Source organism: Epinephelus fuscoguttatus, linkage group LG21 (genome assembly GCF_011397635.1).
Source record: "Epinephelus fuscoguttatus linkage group LG21, E.fuscoguttatus.final_Chr_v1".
NCBI lineage: Eukaryota > Metazoa > Chordata > Actinopteri > Perciformes > Serranidae > Epinephelus > Epinephelus fuscoguttatus.
Window position 1 is genome coordinate 32,347,043 of NC_064772.1, and position 24,640 is coordinate 32,371,682.

Consider the following 24,640-nt stretch of genomic DNA (forward strand, 5'->3'; position numbering starts at 1 on the left):
ACAACTACACAGGTACAAATGTTTTACACGCACACACACAGAAGTCTCTGTATGAAAGCTTTCTTCCTGGGTTGATATGAGTCAGTGGGTCTTGTTATGCCCCGGTGTCGGTGGATTAGCAGCCTAATCAAATCTAGAGTTATATTCTTGTATGGGCCCTGCAGCAGAGGGGAAAGGAGAGTGAGAGATGGAAAGAAAGATGAAGGAAAGCCACCCTTGTTTTCCAGGCGTCCCGTCCTTTCTCAGGTTCATGTGTTTGTGTTCATTAGGCATAATAGGGATCCTAGAAAAACAGATCACTGAGCTTGACTAAATAAACCTGCTGGTACATTCCTGGCATTGGCCTCTCATTAAAGCCCCCCGGCCCTGTCACCAGCTCACTCGTTTTTCAGCTGGCGCTGCCGGATCGGTGCAGGGTAACTGCTTTTGCCCAGGCGGGAAGGACCCTGCTGTGTGCGTTCTGCCTCGGAGACGCTGCTGTAGGCCAGCTGGGATTTGACACTCACCTACGCCCATCCTCCTAAGCCTTGAACCTCGGCACGCACCGCCCCGAGTCAAACACATTCTCCGAGCCTGTAAACACACACCTACCTCCAAACACGATGGCGGAAACAGCCGGCCATCATAATTGGCACTTTCATCACTGTCAATATTAGTCTTGCTGAGGGGGGCTAATATGGGCGCAAGTTGTTTTTTCATGTGTGAATCGTAAAAGAGAAAGTTTGAGGCGAGGAAGAGAAAGAGAGAGGGGAGTTTTAAAGAGCCTGATTTATATCCCCACCCTAGGAATGGATCATTTCAGCCATAATTAAGAGTGATACAGTTACTATCGCACAGAGACGCCATTCAAAGGCAGCAGCCATCTGCTTGTGTTTTACACCCCCGGCCCTGTGATTTACACTGGGCCTGGCTGGTATGGTATCAAGTGCCCTGGAGGACAGATGGAGACAGAGAGAGAGAAAAGTTTTAATGCTTTATCCTCCAAGTCCACATGCTGCCTACGGTTTGAGACACAATGTCAGGAAAACACCAACGTAAGTGTGTTACAGGCAAAGCCCTCCCTCCAAACCAAGGTGCTGGAACTCATCTACTGTGGGCCGAGTGTTCCAGCTGGAGACAGCAAGAGTGTTTAAGGCCCAGGTGCTCAAATCTTGAACCAAGAGTAAGAGGTCATGAAGTTGAGAGGCAGAGAAACTGTGTGCAAGTTTGTGAACATATGCAGATGTCAATCACTCAGCCTCACAACACCAGGAGTGACGCTTCAGATCTAAAACGGACACACTGCAGCGTGTGGTAACTCGTGAGGTGAGAAAAAGAAGATCCAGCTCACTTTGATGTTTCGATGAACAGATTCACATACTGTTCCTGTATGATCTACACGGCGTTTTTTTTTTTGTAGCATCTCACAGCCGTGGAATGTTTGAAATAAATCTTTGTTGCGATTCTAGTTCAGTGGTAAAATACCAAAGCACTACGGGTCGCCTCCCTTGGCCTCGGCTGCTTCTGTGCTTCTGACAGTGCTATCGGCCGGCAGTAAAGGAAGCAGTAGCTGAATATTTTCCATTGTCAGGGTGGAATTGTTTGGCTGACCTCCGTCTGCACCGGAGTGCAGGTCGGCTGAGCGGCGTGCGGAGGTGGTGGGAGAACTGACTGACAGCAGTGAATAGAGAAAGCAAAAAGAAAGAAGAGTAACAACAAGTAAATATTAGTGAAGCTTTTGCTGAGCAGAGAAAGACGAAGCTGGAGAGAAGTTTCTATTCCAGTACAGAGGTGGCATTATTAACACTATATATATCTGATGTAGTCTAATAAAGCTGTTTCAGTGGCCTCTCTGGCTGAAAGTCTGTTGACACACACACCGATAAACACTCCCACATCACTGCAGCAAAGGTGAAAGGTTAAATCACTAAAGGTCAGCAAAAACAAGATTTTCAGGAGGTGTTGAGTTGCTGGATGGTCGGTCCAGAGTTGACCTCAAAGCCCAAAGTAAACAGATCAATTCTGGAGCTGAAGAGTCGGCAGTGGTCAGAGCTTCTGTTAAAGCTTCAGTTGGTCAATTTTATAAAAATGACTTTTTGTCATATTTGCTGAAACTGTCACTAAATCTCGACACTTGTCATGAGCAGTGACTGACATAACTTACAACTGCGTTAGAGACTCCTCACTTCTAACTGACTGTTTTCGTTCAGAGATGATGGATTCTTGCAAATGCCATTAGAAGCACTCAAGGAAACATGTTTTTTTTAATCTACATATTATCTGTCTCATATACAATACTTGCTATACTCGCTAAACGAAAACAGTTAAGCAGAAATGAGGAGTCTCTAATGCAGTTGTTAATCATATCAGTCACTGCTGATGAGTTACCAACCACTGTTTCACCATGGTTTCTACAGCTTACAGCAAGATAGATTTAAGACTTTAATAATAACTTAATACATTTTATTTATATAGCACCTTTCAAAACACAGTTACAAAGTGCTGTATAATAAAACTAAACACATTTAAAACACAAGGAGAATGAAACAAACTAAAATGTCATGAAATGTCTTCTAAGAAAAGATAAAAATAAGAAGGCCAAATTAAACTCAATAAGACTTTAAGACTTTTCATTTTACTCAGAATGACCAATTTTACATAATCAAAAACTGAAAAATCAGCATCATCCATCTGGGGTCAGGGAAATTTTTTTGCATAAAATGTTTATAGTAACATAAAACATGACTTTTTTGGGGGAAAAGGTGGCGTTTGTTGGCGAGTTTTCTTGGCGTTCCTCACTCTCCAGAACTCAGCTGCTCATCTTCTCACACACTCCTTCATCTGTGACAACATTACTGTCTTCCTTCATAACCTCCACTGGCTCCCCATCTCCCAGCGTATCCACTTCAAACTCCTCATCATCACCAACCTGTCTGAGCTTCTCCACCGGCACACTCCATCGGCACACTCTCAGGTGTGCCGATGCCAATAAATCCAGTGTATTACATGTTGGATTGCAATGCCTTAATTCACATTGCACTGAGTTTACGCATTACTGGTTTCAGCTACGCCACGAAATCTTGGCTGAATAGCCAGTGTTTGTTTAATTTGCACTTTCCCGTGTCATCCAGGGTACAGTGACAGCTATCCAGCAGACAGTGGATCCTCTGCACTGAGCATCCTGACCAGAAACAAATTATAAAGGGTGTTGGTCCTCTATCCTGATCTGCGTAAATTATTTAATAAATGCAGGTATGTATTATTTGGCAAATTCACAACGTAACTTCCAAAAAAAAGAAATCCTACTTCCCATGTCATAGCAGTTTTAAGACTTTTAAAGATTAATTTAAAACACTAAATAACAATTAGGGTCTTTTTTTTTTTTAGATGAATGAATTCAGTGCCTTTTAAGACTTTTTAAGGACCTGCAGGAACCCTGTTTTAAGTCAGAAGAGAGAAAGTGCAGGGACTGCTGGAAACTTAGATCGAAGTCCAACTGGCAATACTTAAATTTGTATTGGATTTATTCAACAGTTCTGAAAATATCAGAATCCACGCATCAAGAAAATGTAGAGGGGAAAGGACACACCACTATGCTGTTACCTAATGCTGTCAAAAGTATTCCATACTTTTTTGATACCACATGTTTAAAACCATCCAAGCTCTGTTAAACATTTGATAGTACTGAAAGTGCAGAAGCTATTTAAACAAAACAAGAGAAAAGAAAGAGACCTACAATCAGACTTTCTTCTCAAGGCAGCGCAGATGAAACAACAGGGAAGGGATTAACTGGTCCTCAACCTGTGGCTATGACAGCATTCCCTCCAGTGACAAACCCAGGACACGACTCTATTTATTAAAAATATTTGTGTACCTGAGACTTTTTTTTCTCTTTACTGTGGTATCAAAAGAGGCATAATCTTTTTTTTTTTATACTAGTGCTGTATTGTTTTAAACTACAGTATCATGACAACCCTGAACAATACTACAAGTATCCTAGATCCATGACTCTAACCACACACATGAGAGGGCAGGATATTGTATTGGCCTTTATGTGTGTGTGTGTGTGTGTGTGTGCACCTGGCCCACAGTCCCATCTCCAGCCGTCACCTCTCCTCACCTCATCAGTCGAAGACGCCGAGCTTCCTGATCGATGACTTTCACAAGCTCTGTGTTTTGATGGATTGACCCGATGCCACGCCAAATACCTCCGCTGTAAGCGCAATTAAAATAATAAACGCAGGATTTCTGACACAGGCATGCCTCATGGCGAGCGCGGTGATCATTTACCGGCGCATTTCATTTCTCGGTTGACAGAGACGAAGGAGATCACCACGTCCCCACGTAGCAAAGCAGGAGAGCGGGGCTGTGATAGATTGCGACCGTTTGTCTTCGGGATAGTGGCTGTGCGAGTCTTCGAGTGTGTATCCATTGCTACGTGTCTGTGTGGGGTTGTGTGTGCTGATTGCTGGTTAAGTGTGATGAACTCAAATATACATGACCCCGTTCTCAAGCCTTTCTGTGTCACAGTACATCTATTGTAGTGGTAAGTAAGTGTGTGTGTGTGTGTGTGTGTGTGTGTAGCTGTATTGTTTTAATTTAATAGAAATGAATCATGACATCACTAGTGCAGACATTCAAAAACCCACATGCTGGTCTGACATGTAAGCCTGATCCTTTTGGGAACCCCCCATCTTTTCACAATCCTTGACACTGAGAGGTATTGAATATTTGTATGCACTGTACTGTAAGTGTGTGTGTGTGTGTGTGTTGTGGTGGGAGAGGACTTCATACTGAGCTGTTGTTTCTGGCAGACCCCAAATAAGCATGACGACAGTGCATTAAAAAAAGGAGCTCGTCCAGCTCCCCTTCTATCCCGCCATCGTGCAGGCAGCTCCGTCTGGCTGAGACACCTGCAGGGGCCTGATGGATAGCCAGTGATGCATTTGAAAATAAGAACGTGTAAATTCATTTTGTAGCTGTCCGTGTCTGGCTAACTAGGCCAGCAGACGCCGCCAAGGAGACAAGAAAAAGCACGGGCTGGATTGAACCACCATATCATTGTGTATATGGTGATACACACTGTATATGTGATGACATCAGTGAGGACATGAGCCAAAGTTTGTGTTTGACTCAGTGTGTGGTGGCCAGAACTGTCTGATATTTCTTTAAGATAACACTGTGGTCTTCCACAACGAGGATAAAGTGCCTGTAGCTCTTTTACATTTGCAGATTATACAATGAATAAAGGCTGTAATAAAGACCAGGAGCCAAACTTACCTTCACGTGGGGTCTGGCCAGTAGTTTGAGAAGCTCTTTGATTTCTCCATTGGCTGATTTTCCTTCCAGCTCCTCAGACAACTAAAGAAGAGAAGACACAGAATGTTCACACAATCAGGGAAGACTATCAAATATGCTGTGAAGAAATTAAAAACTCACTGTCCTCTGTAGAGACGATTATTTGGTAACACTTCACTTGAAGGTATCTACGTAAGAGTGACATGACACGGAACCTGTCATGAACATTATGTACATGTCATTAACGTTTATGACTGCTGTCATTAAGTGTCATTCGTTTTTTATAATGACAAGTTGACATTAATCAAAGTGACATTACCAGAAGTTGTCTTTGTCATGACAACTTGACATTAAATTTGTTTGGGATGTCCTTATTATGACAACTTGACATTAACCAGGATGACATTACCATAAGTTGTCTTTGTCATAACAACTTGACATTAACAAGAAATGCATCTCTTTTTGTGTTTAATGTCAAGTTGTCATAATCAAGACAACCCAAACAATGTCAACTTGTCATGACAAAGACATCTTCTGGTAATGTCATCCTGGTTAATGTCAAGTTGTCATTATAAGGACATCCCAAACAAATTTAATGGCAACTTGGCATTAATCAAAGTGACATTACCAGAAGATGTCTTTGTCATGACAAGTTGACATTACATTTGTTTGGGTTGTCATGACAAAGACAACTTCTGGTAATGTCACTTTAATTAATGTCAAGTTGTCATAATTAAGACATCCCAAACAAATGTAATGTCAACTTGTCATTACAAAAACCGAATGACACTTAATGACAGCAGTCATAAACATTTATGACATATACATAATGTTTATGACAAGTTCATGACCGTGTCATGTCATAGTTATGACAATGTCATGTCACCCTTATGTAGATACTTTCAAGTAAAGTGTTACCGATTATTTTTTATGATGATTGTCCTGTTTTCAAAGCCTTATTTCAACACTGTCTATATTTAAAAACTGATTCTATTACATATGAAGATTACCAGAGACAGATGTAATGGAAACTACTGCAAAACCATGTGTAAAAAGCACAGTTGTATACTCAAGGGCACTGGCTGTGTTTGTACTTTGAGGCAGCCCCGGCCAACAGGGTCCCATCACACAGAGAAAGTGATATTGTGCTAAATTAGGTGCATCTTAACAGGAGGCAAGGTCACACCTTGTCACGGGGCCGAGCATTTTGCACATGTTGTCATTTTTCTCTTGATTAAATTTACGATTCAGCTGGATCATTTTTCAATGGAAGTCTCAGGAACAAAAGAAAACAGTCCATTCCTCTTGGAAACAATGGGAGCTGTGAGAGCATCTCTGAGCAGTGGGACCGAGCTGGACCGCGTTCATGATGAATGTCTGGTAGCTCTGAGACGAGTGACTCTGCTTCTAAAGCCCAGGCCACGCTCCTCCGTCTGCGCTCTGATTTATGGATGATCCTCCTTGGACGTGGTGCGAGCGTGGAGGGGAGAGGCGAGCCGTCGCACACAAAGACGCGCCTGTGCTGAGCTGGGATCAGGGGATGATGTCGACTGCACAAAGAGGGCTAGTGGAGACTGGGGTGTGAAGGGAGAGCTAACAGTGATACCAAGAATTACACACACGTGCACTGTCATGTTTCATCTCTTGTGTGTGTGCTTGCATGAACAGATGGTCGCACTGAACATGATGTGTGTATTTTGTACTGCATGTATGTTAAAAATAAGACATCAAAGCAATCTGTGGTGTCCTTATATTATGATTTGATGCACTTTGCCTTCACTTCAGAATTCAAGCAGCATTATTTTAAGAGTAATTAAATGTAGAGCAGAAATTATTAATCGCAAAGTTAAATGACAACTATTGTGTTAATCAGTCATGGTCAGCTTTTGAGTAATTTGCCATACACATATTGAAAATAAACATCTTTGCATTTTTGGCAGCTGCTCGGACTAAAGAAGTAATCTGAAGACGTCAGTGACCTTGAGCTTTTTTCACTACATGGCTCTGCAGTGGTCAAGTATGTTTTTTTTGTATGTCATGTGTGATGTAACAAACATGCTGGAAAGCAGGTTAGTAAACAGCAGAAAGCAGCACAGAGGCCAGAGAAAATGCCACATGCTGACTAATTTGCAAAGATTTCTCAGCTCTGCTTTGACAGAGACGGACAAAAATGATGGTGGCCTGTCACTGCATCATGCCACAAAAGGGGCAAAAATTAGTGCATCACTGCGGGTGTCGTTTCTATCACTGATGATCGGAGCTGATCGGAGCTGGAACTGATAATTCAATTCAATTATAACCTTTCACTTTAAGGACAAAAGCTGTTAGTGGGCTTTTTTGTCTAGTGGGAAAGGGGTTTTAATTTTTTAATAAACAATTAATGAAGACAATAGTTGGTAGACTAATGAAACTTAAGGGAGCTCTTGTTACATGTTTATTGATAGTAAATAATGTCACAAAAAGTCTGGTTTCTAATCGTTTTTGTAAAATACATACATACTGACGTAAAACACGAGGACAAAATTATTGCTTTGGACCACCATGATGCTTTTTCTTAACCATAGAGGGGCGTCAGGACAGAGGACTGACTGTAAAGCCTTCAGAGACAATATATGGACCTGCATTTGTATAGCACCTTTTCTAGTCATCTGACCAGTGAAAGCACTTTTCACACTACGAGTCACATTCACCCATTCACACACACATTGGTACACTGGTGGCTGACACTACCATACAAGGTGCCACCTGCGACTCAGTTTTTAACACACACACACACACACCGATGGAAGCATCATCAGGAGCAATTTGGGGTTCAGTATCTTGCTCAAGGATCAAACCAGACAGGAGGAGCAGAGAGGAGGAGCTGGGGATCGAACCGCTGATCTTCTCTACCTCTGAGATGATGATGATGATGATGATGATATGTGATTTTGAGATTCACATATAAATAGTAGTTGGTGTATTAACTAAAGAAAGACTTGAATAAAAGAATAAATAATAACAGTTGGGAGATAAATGAACAGGTCAGTCGTCGCTACAAATCACCTCACAGTGGATGAAAATGTGGCTGGTCACTTGAAATTAGGGATGTATATTGGCAAGAATCTGGCGATACAATACGTTAAATGATACAGGGGTTATGATTTAATATATTGTGATACTGTAGGCAAGGTGACATTTTTTAAAATCAAATTTTACTGTCACCTCCCACACCAACACATCACCATATGCATAAAAATTTAAATTTAACATCATCGTTCAACATCATAGCACTAGTTTCTGCTCTGGGCAAAGGAATTAACATTTAGCTCTATTAGTACAAATTAAACAATTAAAATCTATAGTGTTTTTGAGAATAATACAAATAAAAATAAAAATAATATTAAAATACCCAAGCATATGGATTCATTCTCACACCCCTAATTCAAAATATTCCCTTTAATAAAATGTGAAGTTAAAAAACAAAAACAAACGGAAACAAAATGCTCAGTTCTTTGACTATACCTGTTACGTAGCGATTAACCCTTCAGCACAGATTGTGTCTGGTAAAAGTGTCAGCATGAAGCAGTGCAGCAAAGAAGCGTGAAGAGACACATGGATCATTTCGGTGCCTCTGCTGTCGTCACCTAACAGATAAGTTGAACAGGGAAATTTCTCCAAAACGCAGCGTGCTCCTTTAAGGCAGACGATGACAGAGGTTGGGAAAACCTACAGTTTGTTTGACTAACGACCCCTGTGGTGCGGGAGTAAAGTAACAGAGGTGAGGCAGAGGTAAAGGCAGGGGGCCGAGGGTTAGACTGGGGTTAGGGAGGACGCTATGTCACTTCACCCCTGGACGGGAACATGTGCTTTCGCCTGGTGGTGGTGGTGGTGGTGGTGGGGGGGTGTCTTTTCATTATTTCCATTAGCTTTGACCCCCCCCGAGGGAGAGAGACCGCGCTAATGAATAGTCACAGTGGTCAAGGTTACTCTGACTGAACCTCAGTCAACCCTGCATTACTTCACTTTCTCAAATATACAGAATAATAGCATCTGAGAGGTCGGAGGGAGATGGAGGAAGTGTGAGGAAAAACAAAATGTGACAGGGAAGAAGTGGAGATAAAGACCCCAAACAAAGAGATATCTTCTCACATGATCAAAGGGGAGAAGATAACACGGAGGAGGAGAGAGGTGGAGATGGAGGGGAGTCGGGGGTCAGGGTCTTTAGTGAGGGAAAATCTCTCGCTCCGATACGTCGTCATCCATCATCTCATCGCCAAGCTGTTTACAGCGAGGGAGGCAGACAACGAAAGACAGAGAACTGTAAATTTCCAGTCCCTCATATTGTCCTATTAAAGCACCTTGTCCCATAACTCAGCACGCAGGACAGATGGGACATGTTTGACAACACGCTCTGCTCTCTACCTTCATGCTCCTATATTGGAGTCATATTTTCCATCCTCAGACCTTCGCAGAGAACGAGGGAGGGGGCAAAGAAAAAAAAAGATGCCGGTCTCCTTTGAGACTGTTTATTTCATTTGTAAAATGTCATGGCAGGCACTGCAGTGTTTAGATAAGTTTGATCCCAGCATGTCAGTTTATAGCTCTCCCCTGACCCCGAGCAGCTCAGGGCTCACTGCTTTGATTTATAGCTGCCAATATATCACGCTGACCTTATTTCAAAGTGCTTTTATTAAGACATATTAAAACTACTAACCTTTAATTTAGAGAAATCTGACCTCAGCCATCCGTTTCGTACGGTGGATAAAATGCGCTTTGGCTTGATTTATTGTGCAACTGATCAATAATACACCCATCGACTAAAGTAAGTGTTTAACCTGGTTTCATTCTCATGCAGCATTTTGATTAGATTTTACACAGTCGTGCACGAAGATGTTTTCCTATTATTATATTTTATAGCTTTCAATAAAAGTTTTAAAGTGTCACGGTCGACATACTGGCCTTCACACTCTTAGAGAAATGAAATTGAAAAGGAAATAATGAATAGATGAATTCTTCTCATGCAAATAATAAGATTTCTATCTGAAAAAGAAGTGACTTCAATCCAAATGTATTTGTAATGGGGTCATTCTTGCAATCTGTACAGTGTATCACTGGAACTGTTTAAGATGCCTTTGCTGAACTTGTAGTTTAAATAACAATAATGACTTGCAGGCGTGCTTATATACAGCTTGAGCTTTGTCACGCATAAACTCAAAAGTTGTATGTATGGAAAGCAGAGCCTCTCTTTGAATAAGAGGATAACAGTGTGATGGACAAGAAAATTAAGTTCAACAATGAGAAATAAAAGCTGTAAAGGAAGGAGAAAGCTTTAAAGCCTTAATTAGCTGTGAAAACGGACATAAATTAAGCCCGCTTTTCTGTCTGTCTGTCTGTCTGTCTCTGTCTCATCACTGGCTGAACATCTGGTCTGTAGACCAGTGCCCTCTGATGGCACCCAGTGGTCTTCCCCAGTAACAGCAGTATTTGGGTGAGATGAAGACGTTGGGAACTCGGCCAGAGAAGGAAAAGGAGGCTTTGAGTGGAGGAGGATACGAGTCGGCCACCAGGACATACAGTCTCAGTTCAGGAGATGGACACTGATCTGGAACGAGGGGCTGGCATTCAGCGGCGTGTGTGTAGCTTTTCGACAGGACTGACAGAGACTGATGGGATGGACAGACTGGAGCGTACACGGAGTTGGCTCTCGTGTGAGGCTGATTTGCCCCTTTTGATTAATGTAATGTGGTATTTTGCATTCCACAACGAAGCAAGAGTGCTTCTATTTCAGTCTTAATGAGGGCTGGAGAGAAACTGTGTGTGTATGTACATCCATAAAAGTGTGTATGCAGTCACCCACTGACATGTCTTTATATGTATGTAATACACTGCCTATTCCCTGGGCCCGGTATCGATCGTGTTTCAGCCGGTGCTCGTTTGTTTGAGCAGTGGCAGTCACCTGCTGTGTGTGCTAGACACTGCAGCCGGGGGCAGACGGGGGTTGAAGTGTCATTTTATGTTAGGCAATAAATTAAGCCTCCATTACCCGAAACTCAAGCCCAAAATGAATTTCATCTAACTGTAGATCTCTCCCGTTGCACTTCAGCCCTCAGCCACCACTTCAATAGCTTTCATTTGGAGCGGTGACACTGGTGAAAAACAATCCGCTTTAAAAATACACTGCATCGCTCCGGGTTGGGAGTTTTTCTTTTTTTTCTGACCAGCCCATGAAGGGGGACTCAGAATTGCGGTGTGCTGTGAGATGCTTTGATACACCATCTCTGGGATTTATTCCGATACCTGATAATCCCGAGGAGACGCTTTGCGGGGCATTTACCAGGAAGCATAAATTTGAAAGTCTGTAATTTGACAAAAAGAATGAGAAATAAAATCTGTAAGGGGGAGGGGAGATGGAGGCTGATAGCTGGGGGTCTCAGTCTGTAGCCTCCTGCCACAACCTGGGGAAGCAGAGCAAAGAGAAACAGAGGTGATCCTTCACACTCTGCAGGCTGCTTGAATCTGGTGTAATTCTTGTTCTGGTGTTATCTGGTTAGCGGTGTCCTTTGCCAGGGCTAACAGCAGGGTAGGACAAACACACAAAAAGAAGCAATAAAACGTCTATTTGAGAATATGGTGCCTGAAGACTCAAGCTGCGCCATCCTGGTTTGGTTAAGGGACCTAGGTGGTTTGGGACTCCGGTCATCTGTGTTGGCGTGTGCGAACCGTCCAGGATGGAACGTTCTGGCTCCTCCGCTGACACTTATGGCCTGTAAGGTCAGGAAAACCACTCTGAACCACAAGACGGCCTTTCTTTTCGTGACAGTCTCAGGACACTCTGGAGTCTCTCCTCCCCGGTCTTTACCCCAACCGACTGTACAAACTTCAGCCCCTCTTTCTCTCGTCTTTCCCTTGACTCGGTACTAATTAGGATGATGTATGGCTGCGGGCTCTTTAGAAGGGGCGGAATAGTCGGAGGCACTTTGATTACAATAAACAGAGCTGGGGATTTCAAACAAAACCGCACACCAGTAAAAGGTCTCCGTTCACTGTGCCAGGCTGGTTCTTGGGTTTACACAGGTGTGTGTGTGTTCGTGTGTGTGCACACATGCGGATGTGAGCGGGGTGCTTGCGTGCTTGTATGCACACGTGGCTTTCGATAAATATTGCAGATGAACAATACGGTAACAAATGTCAGGACACCGGACATTTACTCTATAAATCAGACTAAATATCTTTCACAGCTTGACGAGAGCAGCAGAGCCAGTGGAAGAAAATCATCACCAGTGGTGCTGCTGGTACTATTATTGTCTGTGTGATGACTTCTCATTAACAGGTTAACTAATGACAAAGGACTGCATGCCATGGGTGATGTTTCCTCTCACTACATCCGTGTTCTCCCCTGACTTCTGTTTATACGATGCAACTCCACACTTATCGGTATTTTGTCTGCCGCTGTCATGCGTGCCCATCCATCTTCAGCTCTGCTCTGATTGAGTGGCCTTTCCATCCGGTTTCTGCCCGAGGAAAATTATTGGTCTGTCCTCGCAGAACTGGATTTTCGATTTCGTGGTGTATGGCTAGGTATTTGGGCAATGAGTGGGCGGCAGGGTAGGTGATGGGTGTAGAGGAGGGACAGTGTAGTGTTATTGTAAAAGTGAGTCTAGAAAAACACGCTGAGAAGGGGACGGTTCTTAGGTCACTGCAGGGTGAGAGGTGAAAGAAGACAAGCATCGCAAAGGCTACAGCACACTACCAGGAAGGGTGATGAGTGTATGCATGTGTGACTGTGTGAGTGTGTGTTACAGGCATGTGGTAAAGAGACACTCTATTTGTGTTCAATCTGCAGAACAAGACAATCTGCCTGTTTACACTGAGTCTCTCTGAATTTACATATATGTAAATCATGTTTGCTTGGGTTTTCAAACACAAACAGCAGGACAGACCATGCAAGAGAAAAAGACATGATGTGTGTAAGTGGGTGACAAATGAAAGTAAAACCTGGATAAACGAGTTAAAGAAACATAACAAATGCAGAGTCCTTTCTAATGGACAAGAGCACTCCCAGAATAGACTGATCAGGGATGGTTATTGTTGGGATCTTATTGATGTTGATACACTCTTGCTGATATTATTCTCCATCACTTGGAGTAAAAACTAATCTGTAATAACGAAAACTGTTTCATTTATTTGTGGCGGACTGCCACAATATCAGCACTTGCTGAAACATATTGCAGCTGGACTCTTCATTTGGAGCACTGCCAAATATATATACCATTTCGATATTCAGAGCACCACACTCTCAGAGGTGACGATCGTACTCTGGCCACTTTGTCTGATGGAATGGAGCAGCAGAGTGCCAAGTGCAGTGAAAGTGTGATGAACTTAACAGTTTGTTAATTCATATGAAGGTATAGTGCTCTATTTTTTCTAACAATAGCACTTTCATTTTAGTGTAGAGCATCAGATTGGATTTATGAACGCACCCCAGGGTTTTGTTCATTTATGGTGGCCCACCATGATATCAGCATTTGCTGCCACATGTGGATTTTCTATTTTTGAAACTGGACTGTTAATTTGGAACAATGTTTGAATACATAAACTGTTTGTTATTCAGAGCACCACACTCTCAGAGCAGCAGAGCAAACTCTGGGCAGAGATGCCAGGCGCAGTGAAAGTGAAACTTGACCATTTCTTAATTCATATAGAAATATAACACTCTATTTCTTAGAACAGCAGGGCTCTCGTTTTGGTGTTTATCTGACCACAAGCTGATTGACTAATTAATTCTCCATTCTGTGACTCAAACTTAACAAACTGCTGCTAAGGAAAAAAAAAAAAACTCTCAACAGCTTATTTAGGGACATATATTAGAAGTGCTTAAAACTGATGCTAACTATGCACTTAGTTAATGACTACTGACTTATCTATAATGAAAGCAAGTGTTACCTTGATGTGATGAGGTCAAGACAGTCATATTTTTATTTTGAGAAATCCCATCAGTATGGGAACTTGGAGGCTGCACTGAGGACGTATGTAAGCAGTTAAACACACTGCACTGCTTCAGATTAACAGAATGTTGTATTTGTAGTTGTGTCATGGGGTTGCTGTTGCTACCTCTTTACATGCAGCTACTTTTTTACATTATAAATTGCCTTCAGCTGCATATTGATTATATTTAGTAAAGCGAGCCCACACTTGAATGTTTTGCCCTGTAAGCCACGACTGGAGAGCACAGAATGTAAACACACGGTTATACAATGTCAAATGTAATTGCCTGCAATGGGAGCTTTGTCATCTGAAGGGGACGCTTGATAATTTGAAATGCTGGTTATGTCAGAATTAATTAACGTCACATTAATACTAATAGCAGCATTTTTTGTCCGGGAGCTTATCAACACTTGGCATTGACAGGTCTTGATACCCATCCCTTTGTTATATGAGTCTGAAGATGATGTGAATCATACGTTGTGGCCTTCACAGTCTCCACATCTCATCCTAAGTGAATACTTGCAGATCTTTCTGTAAGAACCTTTTGGGGGTCATGTTGGCTCGTCACCTCACTGAGACACCTTATATTGTGTCTTTCTTTCATTTGTCACCCATCAGCATGTGCAACTAAGTAAAGGGAAGCCTTCCTTCCAAAAAAAGAACTTACTTCATTGGCCAGAGCTGCGGCACTGTCCAGGACGGGGACGGGTTTGCTCTGTTCGTAGTGCTGCAGCTGTTCGTGGATCTGAAAGGACAGATTGTGTTCATCAGTAAGCGAAAGAGAGAGAGAGGAAGGAGGTCAGTGTTGGGCCGCAGAGGCCACAGCGAGGCCTCTCTGAGCAAACACACACATGCGAGCAAAGTATGCACACACACAAACCCATGTGCACTGCTACAAGCGCACATGTATGAAAACATGTACCGCCTCCATTCTCACCGTGTTCTACTCATGCGCACTCACAGTACATCAAAACGGCAAGAAATCTCACCAGAAGTACACAAACACAACTCTTTCACACACCCTCGACTGAGCACAACAGAGTGCTTCTAAGTATTTCAGCTCGCTCAGCCACTGTACAAACAATCCCGTTTTTCCACCATGCATTTGATATGCCCTAGTGGCCTGGTGAGGATTTCCAAATCATTTCAACAGTCTGGTTAAATTGGCTAAACATTTCCTTATCAGCCTCAACACTGCAACTGCACAATGTTGAGAGACAAAGCTGTATCTCTGGAGACTTACTAAAATGGAAAGTACGCCTGACTCGTGTGTTAACGTTTACTCATTTACACACACAAAAACACTTCATCACTCAAAAACTGATATGTGGAGCAGAGATGGAATAATTTATACACACGGCCACATGCTTGTGCTCCGGCCTACACACACACACACACACACACACACACACACGCACGCACACGCATTAACACAAAACACTACAGCAATCCCATTTGCGTTTTAAGAGCAGCTGTGTGGGAATGTGTTGACAGCCTACAGGCTGCTGTCAGGTCCCATCAGAAAACAGACAGGGACGCCTATCCTCCCAGCAGCCACTCTTGAGCCTCTTCTCAGCCCAGCATGGTGAAGGGGAGCTGGGCCACGGGGCTGACTGATAGCTGGGCCCCGGTCCTGGAGCCTCCAGCTGGATGTCCCACAAAGCATTCCAGCACGATGGTGGAACAGAAGGCCCTCTGGCTGGAGAGAGTGACAGAGAAGCTCCCGGGCCAACTCGGTGTCCAAATCCACACATGTGGGTGCAAACACACACACATGCAGATGGAGCTGTGTCAATTTGTGACAGAGAACCACTCAGCAGGACAGAGAGTGACAAGAGAAGCAGTTTGTTTGCTGTCACTTTGTGAGCAGCTACAGATGCTGTGTGCAATTAAACATCTGTTTTTGGATTGTTAGACATAATATTTCCTCCCCACCACACAAACCATTTTTAACTAGACGGCACTCCACAGTAGCAGCTCTGTGGATACTGTTCGATGACACAATCACACAAGGCGATCTGTCCTCTCTGATGGCATTCCCATTGGAAATGTTTTTCAGTACTTTGGCTTTGGGCTAGAAATTTTGGGGAAGGTCTGATTAGCAAAAAGATGTGTAGATAGGTTTATTTGAACGATTTCAAGTTGTCATCTGTCTTTGATAGCCACCAGCTTCCATGATGTCATTCACAACAGTATCAATACACCATGTCAGCATTCCAAAGGCACTTTCTGGTGACAAAAATGCAGCACAACTATGTGTTAAATGTCATTGTGTATGTACGCCCCTCTCTAACCTTAAAAACTCCAGCTCAACTGTTGGCCTCTAACAGGTGGAGCCATTTCAGCTCGACTTATCCACGCAGTCTCCTGTGATAAATCATGACCCGTGAGGACTGTGTCTCAGCCAGCCGAGCAGCCATGTTTCAAGGTCAGCTTAGAGGTTCAAATCCCTGTGTAAAGCCGACATTATTCGGCTATAAAACATGGTGCATTAGGCGCGTCGTGGAGGTAATCTGTAGAAGGCCCGTGGGAGGCAGATGGTTCCTCAGCTCAGCTGTAGAGCGCACAAAGCTGGGACTTGAGGACCCCAGAAGGGATGTGAAGTTTGACAAATGGTAGCGGAAAGAGCAAGCAATACAGAAGGTTTTGGAATGACCTGGAGAGATGCAGGAACTTGCACGAGAGCGGCGATAAGGCCGGGGACAGAGATAGAACTTACAGTACAAGCTCGGAGTGCAGCTGACATACGCCTGAGTATACTCCACTCTTAAAATGGTACTGAGTTGAACTGCTGTCAGTGTGTTCCATGTTTCATGGCATCATATTTAAGACAGCCACTCAAGGGCAATTCCTGGAAATTTTTTATCCTCATCTGTTTAATTTCACATAGCCACGTCATATTTGAACGGTTACTTCTCTACTGTTCATGAAGTCCCAACAACTCCACCCAGTGCTCCGACTCCTCTGTCTGTTCTTCTACAAAAAGAGGGCCGTAAAAAGCCAGGCAGGCAGCTCCGGTTACTTCATCTGTCCTCATCATCTTTGTAAGAAAACAGATGAAATAAATGAGAGAGGTTGCCAGTGTCTTCAGCGATCCAACATACCACAGTCCTAGTGACATCTGCTTAGGTAGTTGTTGCTCCACCACCTCGACTTACTTAGTTACTGTGGAATTTCTCCTCTGCTCACTGAGCAAACGCGAGATTGAAATGCTTTTATTTACAGTTCAGGACACTTTCCAAGTGCCTGTCCATGATGCAGTAATGTATTTTAAAGTCATTACCCCGCTTTTTGCATAGCGCGTTCTCTGTCCCTTTGGTGAGGCTACAGTGCTCCTGGCAAACGAGAGAAGTGGCCTGGTGGAATTAAAAGAAAAAAAAAAAAAACAGTGAGAGACAGTGTGCTACAGCCAAGGAGGGCTTAGCTCAAACCAGAGTGCGACTCCTGGACACACAGCTGAATCAAAGACTGGGATTCTGAAGCTTCTCCGATGAGAAATGTAGTGCTACTTTATGTAAAATAAGGAAGAAGAGTCAGGATCAAAATGCTCGAAACTCAGGGAGGAAAGCTCCCTGAAGTAGACGCTGAGAAAAGATGAATGAATGTGCACCTTCACTGAAAGCTTAAGAAAAAAACATGCTACAAAAGGAGCAGTGTGTGTCCTGTCTCCACAGAGGCCTTGGGCTAAGTTGTGTTTGCTTCCAGAAATACCCCGCGGGCTTAAAATACACAGCAACGCATGAGGAGAAAAAAAATGTGAAGAAAAACACTAACACGGGTAAGAATTGATATGAAAAAATTCCAACAAGGATGGACTGGAACAAAAACATCACATCCATCTTCGTCTTCCTCACACAAGAGCTCCAACCACTGCTGAGGATCACTGTTAAGGTTAAGGGTCAGTTACCTTGGAGACCTTTCAAGAAACCTTTCGCAATAAAATTCAGTAAGTCAGACTGTATTTATGTTCTCTTCAAGATCAAAGTGCAACAGCAAGAAGAACAATGACCGCCTCAAGCCGTGATTGTCAACGTGGATGTATAACTAAGGAAAAAAGCCATACAAACACTAATCCAGACACACTACAGCAAGCAACGTCTGGCACAGAAAGAGGGAACAAGCGTGCAAGAGAGGGAAAGTTGATAGATGGAGAGGTGTGCTGATGGAAGGAGAAAGAGAGGTCTGGAGATCACAGGGCTGGATAGTGTTTCTGTTTCTGAGTCTTGCAAAGAGGCTCAAGGCCTCTGGTTAATGTCCACTGCCCAGAAAACTTCAGGTTGGACCAGTTGGGGTTGACGATCTTTCTCCTACTCCTGTTTCTATATCTACCCACCGGAGCGGATCCAGTATCAGGCCTCTGTTAATCCACCCGGGTCCGATCTCTTGGTCTGATCCAGAACACCTTGTCAAGGCACCGTGGCCTGGTAGACTAGACCAAGTCAGGGAGACGGGAAGGGGGATTACAGACAGACGTGCAGGGCTGCAACTGGAATAGATGTGAAATGATATGTTTACTCAAGGAGCCGAAGCTTTTTCTTCTGTTACAGTAAGTCAGTTAATGAAGTGTTGGCTTTCGCCCTGGTATGATGGCAACAGGTCCTGGACATTGTGTTGTGGTTCATGAACAATCCTGCAGATGACATTACCATTCTCCATCAGTCTGTTGAGGGTACAACTGGCTAATCCTGCTAATTGAGAGTTTACACCGACTAAAATTAGATTCAACCAGCTGTCATCACGGAGCAGAGATTGAAAATGACAGCATCTGTTTTGTAGTCAAGATCAGTTTAATCGAATCCAAGTCAAGTTTGAAAGAGGTCCAGTCAAATCCGAGTGAGGACAAATCCGAGTGAGGACCAAGTCCAAGCAAACTGAGTCCTGTTCAAGACTAAAGTAGGCAATAGCATCTTTCCAATGCTAATATAGTGATTAAGGAGTTATGGTGGGAAGAAATAATCTATATATACACTGTATAAACTCAATATCTAACTGGAAACAAATCTAAAATGTAAATAAGTAATAATCCTGACATCTGAGTGAAGTTTAGAAAGTCACTATCAATCCTTCATCCTGTCCTCCGAATTTGCCAAAAATTTAAGATGAGTGGCAAACTAATCTTAGCAGTTAGACTATGGACATATACATAGACAATACAGGGTCGAACAAGGTATGAGACCAAGATAAGTGCAGGACTTAAAAAAAGTGGTCTAAAGACAAGTGTTGGACAGAAACACTTTACTAGTTACTAGTAGTAACTAGTGACAAGAGCACACCTGCTTCAGGTAGTCATACTAAAACCCTTTCTGCTGCGAAAAACACGTCCTCAAACCTAAGGTCTAAAAACATCTAGGCCACTGCGACCAACAGCACAACAACATGAAGCTCCAGGAAATACACCCCACCAGCGGTGAACCCTCCTAGTCCGCAGAGGTTGGCTGTAGCCCTGCGCTGGCTAAACAACCTAAACTGTTATTTAATCATGGGCAGCTGAAGGCTACAAAGAAGTACTGAAGCTTATGGTTGGATATGTTGTAGATGAAATGTTGCCTCACGAGTGACTCAATTTTTGAGTCGCTTGTGGCAACTGAAGAGCCCCGGGTAAAAATAAATACATTTTAAAAAATCATTTGCACACTATCTAGCTTTAGCTACGCTTACCGGTGATTACCCTGACATTCACACAGAAGCACACATCTGAATTTTGGGGAGATATGCAATTACCAATTTTATGGAGTGTAATGGAAAAGTAATATAACGAGTAGAGTAACGAATTGCTGTTGGCAGGGAGTGATACGTAAAGTAATATTATTACTTTTGAAAACAGTAACGAGTAATGAGTAATAGGGGTGTAAATCACCAGCTTCATCACGATACGATCTTATATCGATTTGTTTGGATGGCGATACAATGTTTGCCAATATCACAAAGTCTGTCATGATACAATTTTGATTCGATTCGATTCAGGAGCCTGCGATCGATATGACGCGATATCATATGCCCATCTAACACAATCATTTACATCAACTCACAAAACAACTAGAATATGATTTGACCATATTATTTCTGAGCTCTGTTTGTTGTTTGAGCAGAGACGTGCTTGCCCAGAAATGGTGACACAGACGTGTTATGTGAATTTCAAAATAAATGTGTATCTTTAAGATGACGATATGGATCGATGTTTTCATTTTGCATCGATATAATTGGATCGTTAATCAATGAATCGATGTATCGATGTGGATCGATGTATCATTACACCCCTAATGAGTAATACATGTTTAGAGTAACAAGCCCAACACTGCTCAAGCCCTGGACAGCATCCAGTCAACACTGCCATTAGTGGTAACTAAGTTTACACATCGGCAGCAAATAACAATCTTTTATCATGGAGCTAACACCCCAAATAACGGTACCGTCTCAGACATTTCTTCTGTGGTGGTTGATTTTCTAAAATGTAGAATTGTATTTAGACATAACAACAACACACCTGCAATACCAATTTCTCCAGGACACGACTTACGATTCTCTTGATATGCTTCTTCTTCACTTGTATAAGCCATTTAAAATTCTTCTTGCGATAGACTGGGGCTAAACAGTGCATTGAGGTCTTGAGGACACTGGGCCTTCAACTGATTAATGGTCAAATATGCCAATGACTGGCCTGATGTATCCTCACATTGCTGAGCAGAGAATTCACAAACCCAGCACCTTTCCTTGACCAAGACCCCATACAGAGTGGTGTGGTGCCTGAGCTCGTCTCTCATTTTTTTATGGAAAAAGGTCTGGAGAATGTGACAGCTGATTAAGAACTAGCAGTAGATCTAATGGACAAGAGAGAGACAGAGAGACCAGGGCAGCTGGCCAACATCATGACAGCCACATCATTTAGATAGGGGATACATTTCCTCCTGGAGCTCTTGGAAAACGGAGCAGAGAGGCCCCTGACACGCCTCCATGTATTCTGTAAGGCCAGGACAGCGCAGGACACAGTTACATTTGTGTACATACGAAGACAACCTTGAGACACAGCTAAACTCCCCAGTGGCAGTTTTCTGTTTGTGTTTCAGTCTCTAACTCTGCGCAGTACAAAAACATCACCAAGGGAAATGGCATATATCAATCAAGCAACTCATTCATATGATGTATAGCAGCTATTAGGTTAGGAAGCAAGATCCTGAATGGCTGAGGGCATAAAGCCAGGACAAATGCGTCTGACTTACTGAATCAGATTGATTTGAGTACTTTTAAGGCAGTCAATTCAACGTATAAATTTGTGAAGACTACCTTTAAAAGCTCCAGGTGAGCCCCTGATGTCTTCAGGCAGTTCTCGGGCCATGTGGGAGCCATAAATACACTATATGGCACCATGAACCTCATTTTCCATATTCTGTGTATTGCTCCTATGCTCCTTGTCCTATTAAGATTGGCTTCATATCGTGTAGACCTTCTGGTTTCACTTTGAGTTCTTTTTTTCCTTAGGAATACAAAATCGGGGTCAACCAAAGTGACCTGGAATAATGGTTGTGGGATCACTCCAGAGATTTTCCTTGATTACCAATACAGACATTTGACTGATAGAATGGGGACTGGTGGATCTGTAGGCCTCTCCTCCTTTTCACTGTCCCCCCCCCGTTCTCTAGACATGGTTCAAGTCATTGAGTTTTAAGGTTATGCAGTAGTCAACGGGCCATACTGCAGCCTGTCTGCTGCACTAAGGAGTTTCCCTCCTCCTCTCCACTGTCCCCATCACAACCTTACCTTTGGCTTCATCAATCGTCTGTGCGTCTAGCTCTTCTGGCTCAATTCAGAGGTGCTTGTTTGTGGACATTAAGCATGATCTTTCGACTTCATGCTGTAGTCGCCCATTAAACTCCTAGGAAAATATCTGGAAGGTGGCCTAAGCGTAGAGTATAACATTGCAAGGAATGGGATTTATTTTGGATTGGAGTGAGGTTTTCAAACCGTAAATAACCACCCGGCTTGTGTCAGAAAGAATATTTTCTAGCAACAAATGGCAAGTTGAATCACTGTAACCAAAATCCACACATACAGTAATTCTTTAATTTACAATCACTAACACACCGAAGTTTTTTCAATGAGATTAAAAGAATCTATGCAGAGTTGACAAACACAGCTGCTCAAGAGGATAGATGAATATGACAGTCACCTCTTTTAAAAGATAGAAGCTCCCTTCTCCAGAGCAGCCTGCAGGTATTTGCTTAACTCCCCTTGAGGGTTCCTGTTCCCCCAATATAATAAATGCAGAGTTCAGAGGCGACCAGTGCACAGGACGTGCTGACCACAGACAGTATGAGTGGATCTCTGAGGTGGTATAGGTTTACAGGCTGAGTCCTGAACCAGAGACGATTAGCCAGATTTTATTGCTGCGTGCAGGGTGTGGGGCTTTAATGACTCACAGAGAGCTATTGCAGCGGGGTGAGAAGTTTAGAACAATTTCAGTTTTGTGATCTTCCTTGGTAATGGGGACCTGGAGCAAGGTATGTTTTGGGGTGTGGAAAGGATAAGATATGTGCCCAAAGGGCAAGTCAGTGGCTGTTGTGAAGGAGCAGAGTTGATGGACATTACAGGGTGAGTCATAAAACTTGGAGGGCTACCTAGAGCGCGATCCAGTTATTCATGGGATACCAAGTCTGCTACTCAAGGAATACAGTCCAGTTTGTCTGAAAATGAGCTCATTTACCAAAAATAGCTGAAACTTTCCACTTGGGTACAAGCGTCAGCTGCAGCACCTTTACATGTCATTAAAGGCCTGTAGCGCTTAAGAACAAACTGGCAAGCCCACATCAATGTTGCTGTGCAACAATGTCGCAAGTGCCAAGCCTATTAGCAACTAACAGGAGCAGAATTTAAGGGAAAACTGACTGACCACAAAATGAGGGATCTCGGGGCCTGGCTAAAGGCCTGCTGACAGAAACTTGGTCTTTAAGGAGAGCCCCACCTGAGGCAGGTGGAAATTGAATATTGTATTATATTTCCTGTGGTTTTTTGTGGAGCTGGAACTTGGCAGGGGAACAGTGAGTGTGGTGGAATTTATAGAAAGCACACTTGAGTAACTCCCTTTAATTGAAAAGAGGGGAACTGTCTGCGTCGTTTTAGCTATGCTAGCTATACACGCCAGCGCTCGCATTACATGTCAGCTCTGATGCTGCACCGATGAAAAGTCTGCAAAATGAGGAGGACTTGCGAGCCCTACGTCCTGCTGAAAGACGATATTAGAAAATATTTGTTTCAGCTCTGTGACATAATAGGATTAGGAGGGATGTGAGAGGTTGTCCCAACCGTCTGATGAGGACAGGTGAGGAGAGACAGACAAAAACCTAAATCTGGTTTAACTCTTCATGTAGGTCTTCTTCTTTCTTGTCTCTCTTTCCATCTTTGACACCCCTTCCTCTGGTCCTTCTCTTTCCCTCAAGACAGACTGACCAGAAACTGATGCTTCATAATTACCCAGGTGAGGCTTGAGCGTTTCCATATGAGCGACCTGAACTGCCGAGCCTGTCAGATTAACATGACGTGTGTGTTTTCTCTCTGCTGTTTAGCCATTCCCAAAGTATCCCCTTCACAGCCTTGTGGAATAGAAGGTGGAATCTGTGGAGATTTGGTAGTGGGGCTTTAGAGGAAGGGGACAATTAAGGTTTTATTAATGGTGTGCCACTGACGTTAGCCATGTTCACCTGAACGTTGCGACGGAGTGCTGGTCTCTGCTGTAAGGTGAGATGGTTGTTCTGTACTTCTGTGTGTGTTTCAAAGTCTCCCTGTCTGTCCATTTGGCTCACGGGCTGACAGGCTGGCTCACGTCTCAGTACCAAGTAGAAAGCAGAGGAAACACATAGTTCTGCTTGTCTGGAGCGGGGCAGTTTCTACTTATGCCTCCACGTTAATGATAAGAGACGCTAAAAGCAGCTCAGTTTCTCTCCATTGAATAAAAAGGAAGAACAAAAAAAGGTTCAAAACAGGCTCGTTGTGGTGAAGAAATAATGTGGTTCTTTGATGTTGCGCGGACGTATTTGATCACAAATTTACTACTGTGGCTGCGATTGCGAGACATGACCATAACTCTGTTGTAATTGGGAGTATTTATCCTGCCACAGTAGCAATAATGAATTGGGTCACATCAGCTAAAAGCTTAACTAATACTTACTGAACTGCACTGACAGAGTGAGAGCCACTCAATATCTCCCTGGCACATGAACAGAGTGGTATTCAAATTTCATAATGGCATTTTGGGAGTTTATTTTACTGTTCAACCTCTCTTTCATTCATACACACACACACACACACACACACACACACACACATCTGACATGTCAGTGTTTGACAATCGCTGAGCTCCATTTTTTGAACTTCCCTTTGTAATCAGTTTCAACAAAAGAAAATA

General features: G+C 43.1%; 1 protein-coding gene across 1 annotated transcript in view; it reads right to left on the reverse strand.

The window, feature by feature from the left end:
- Positions 1 to 24,640, reverse strand: part of mpp7a (MAGUK p55 scaffold protein 7a) — a 183,171-nt gene that overhangs the window by 95,994 nt on the left and 62,537 nt on the right. Inside the window, exons 4-5 of the mRNA XM_049564751.1 lie at positions 14,912 to 14,989; positions 5,260 to 5,340 (exon numbers count right to left, since the gene is read on the reverse strand). Of these exons, the coding sequence (XP_049420708.1) occupies positions 5,260 to 5,340; positions 14,912 to 14,989 (159 nt within the window). The remainder of the gene's footprint in view (positions 1 to 5,259; positions 5,341 to 14,911; positions 14,990 to 24,640) is intronic.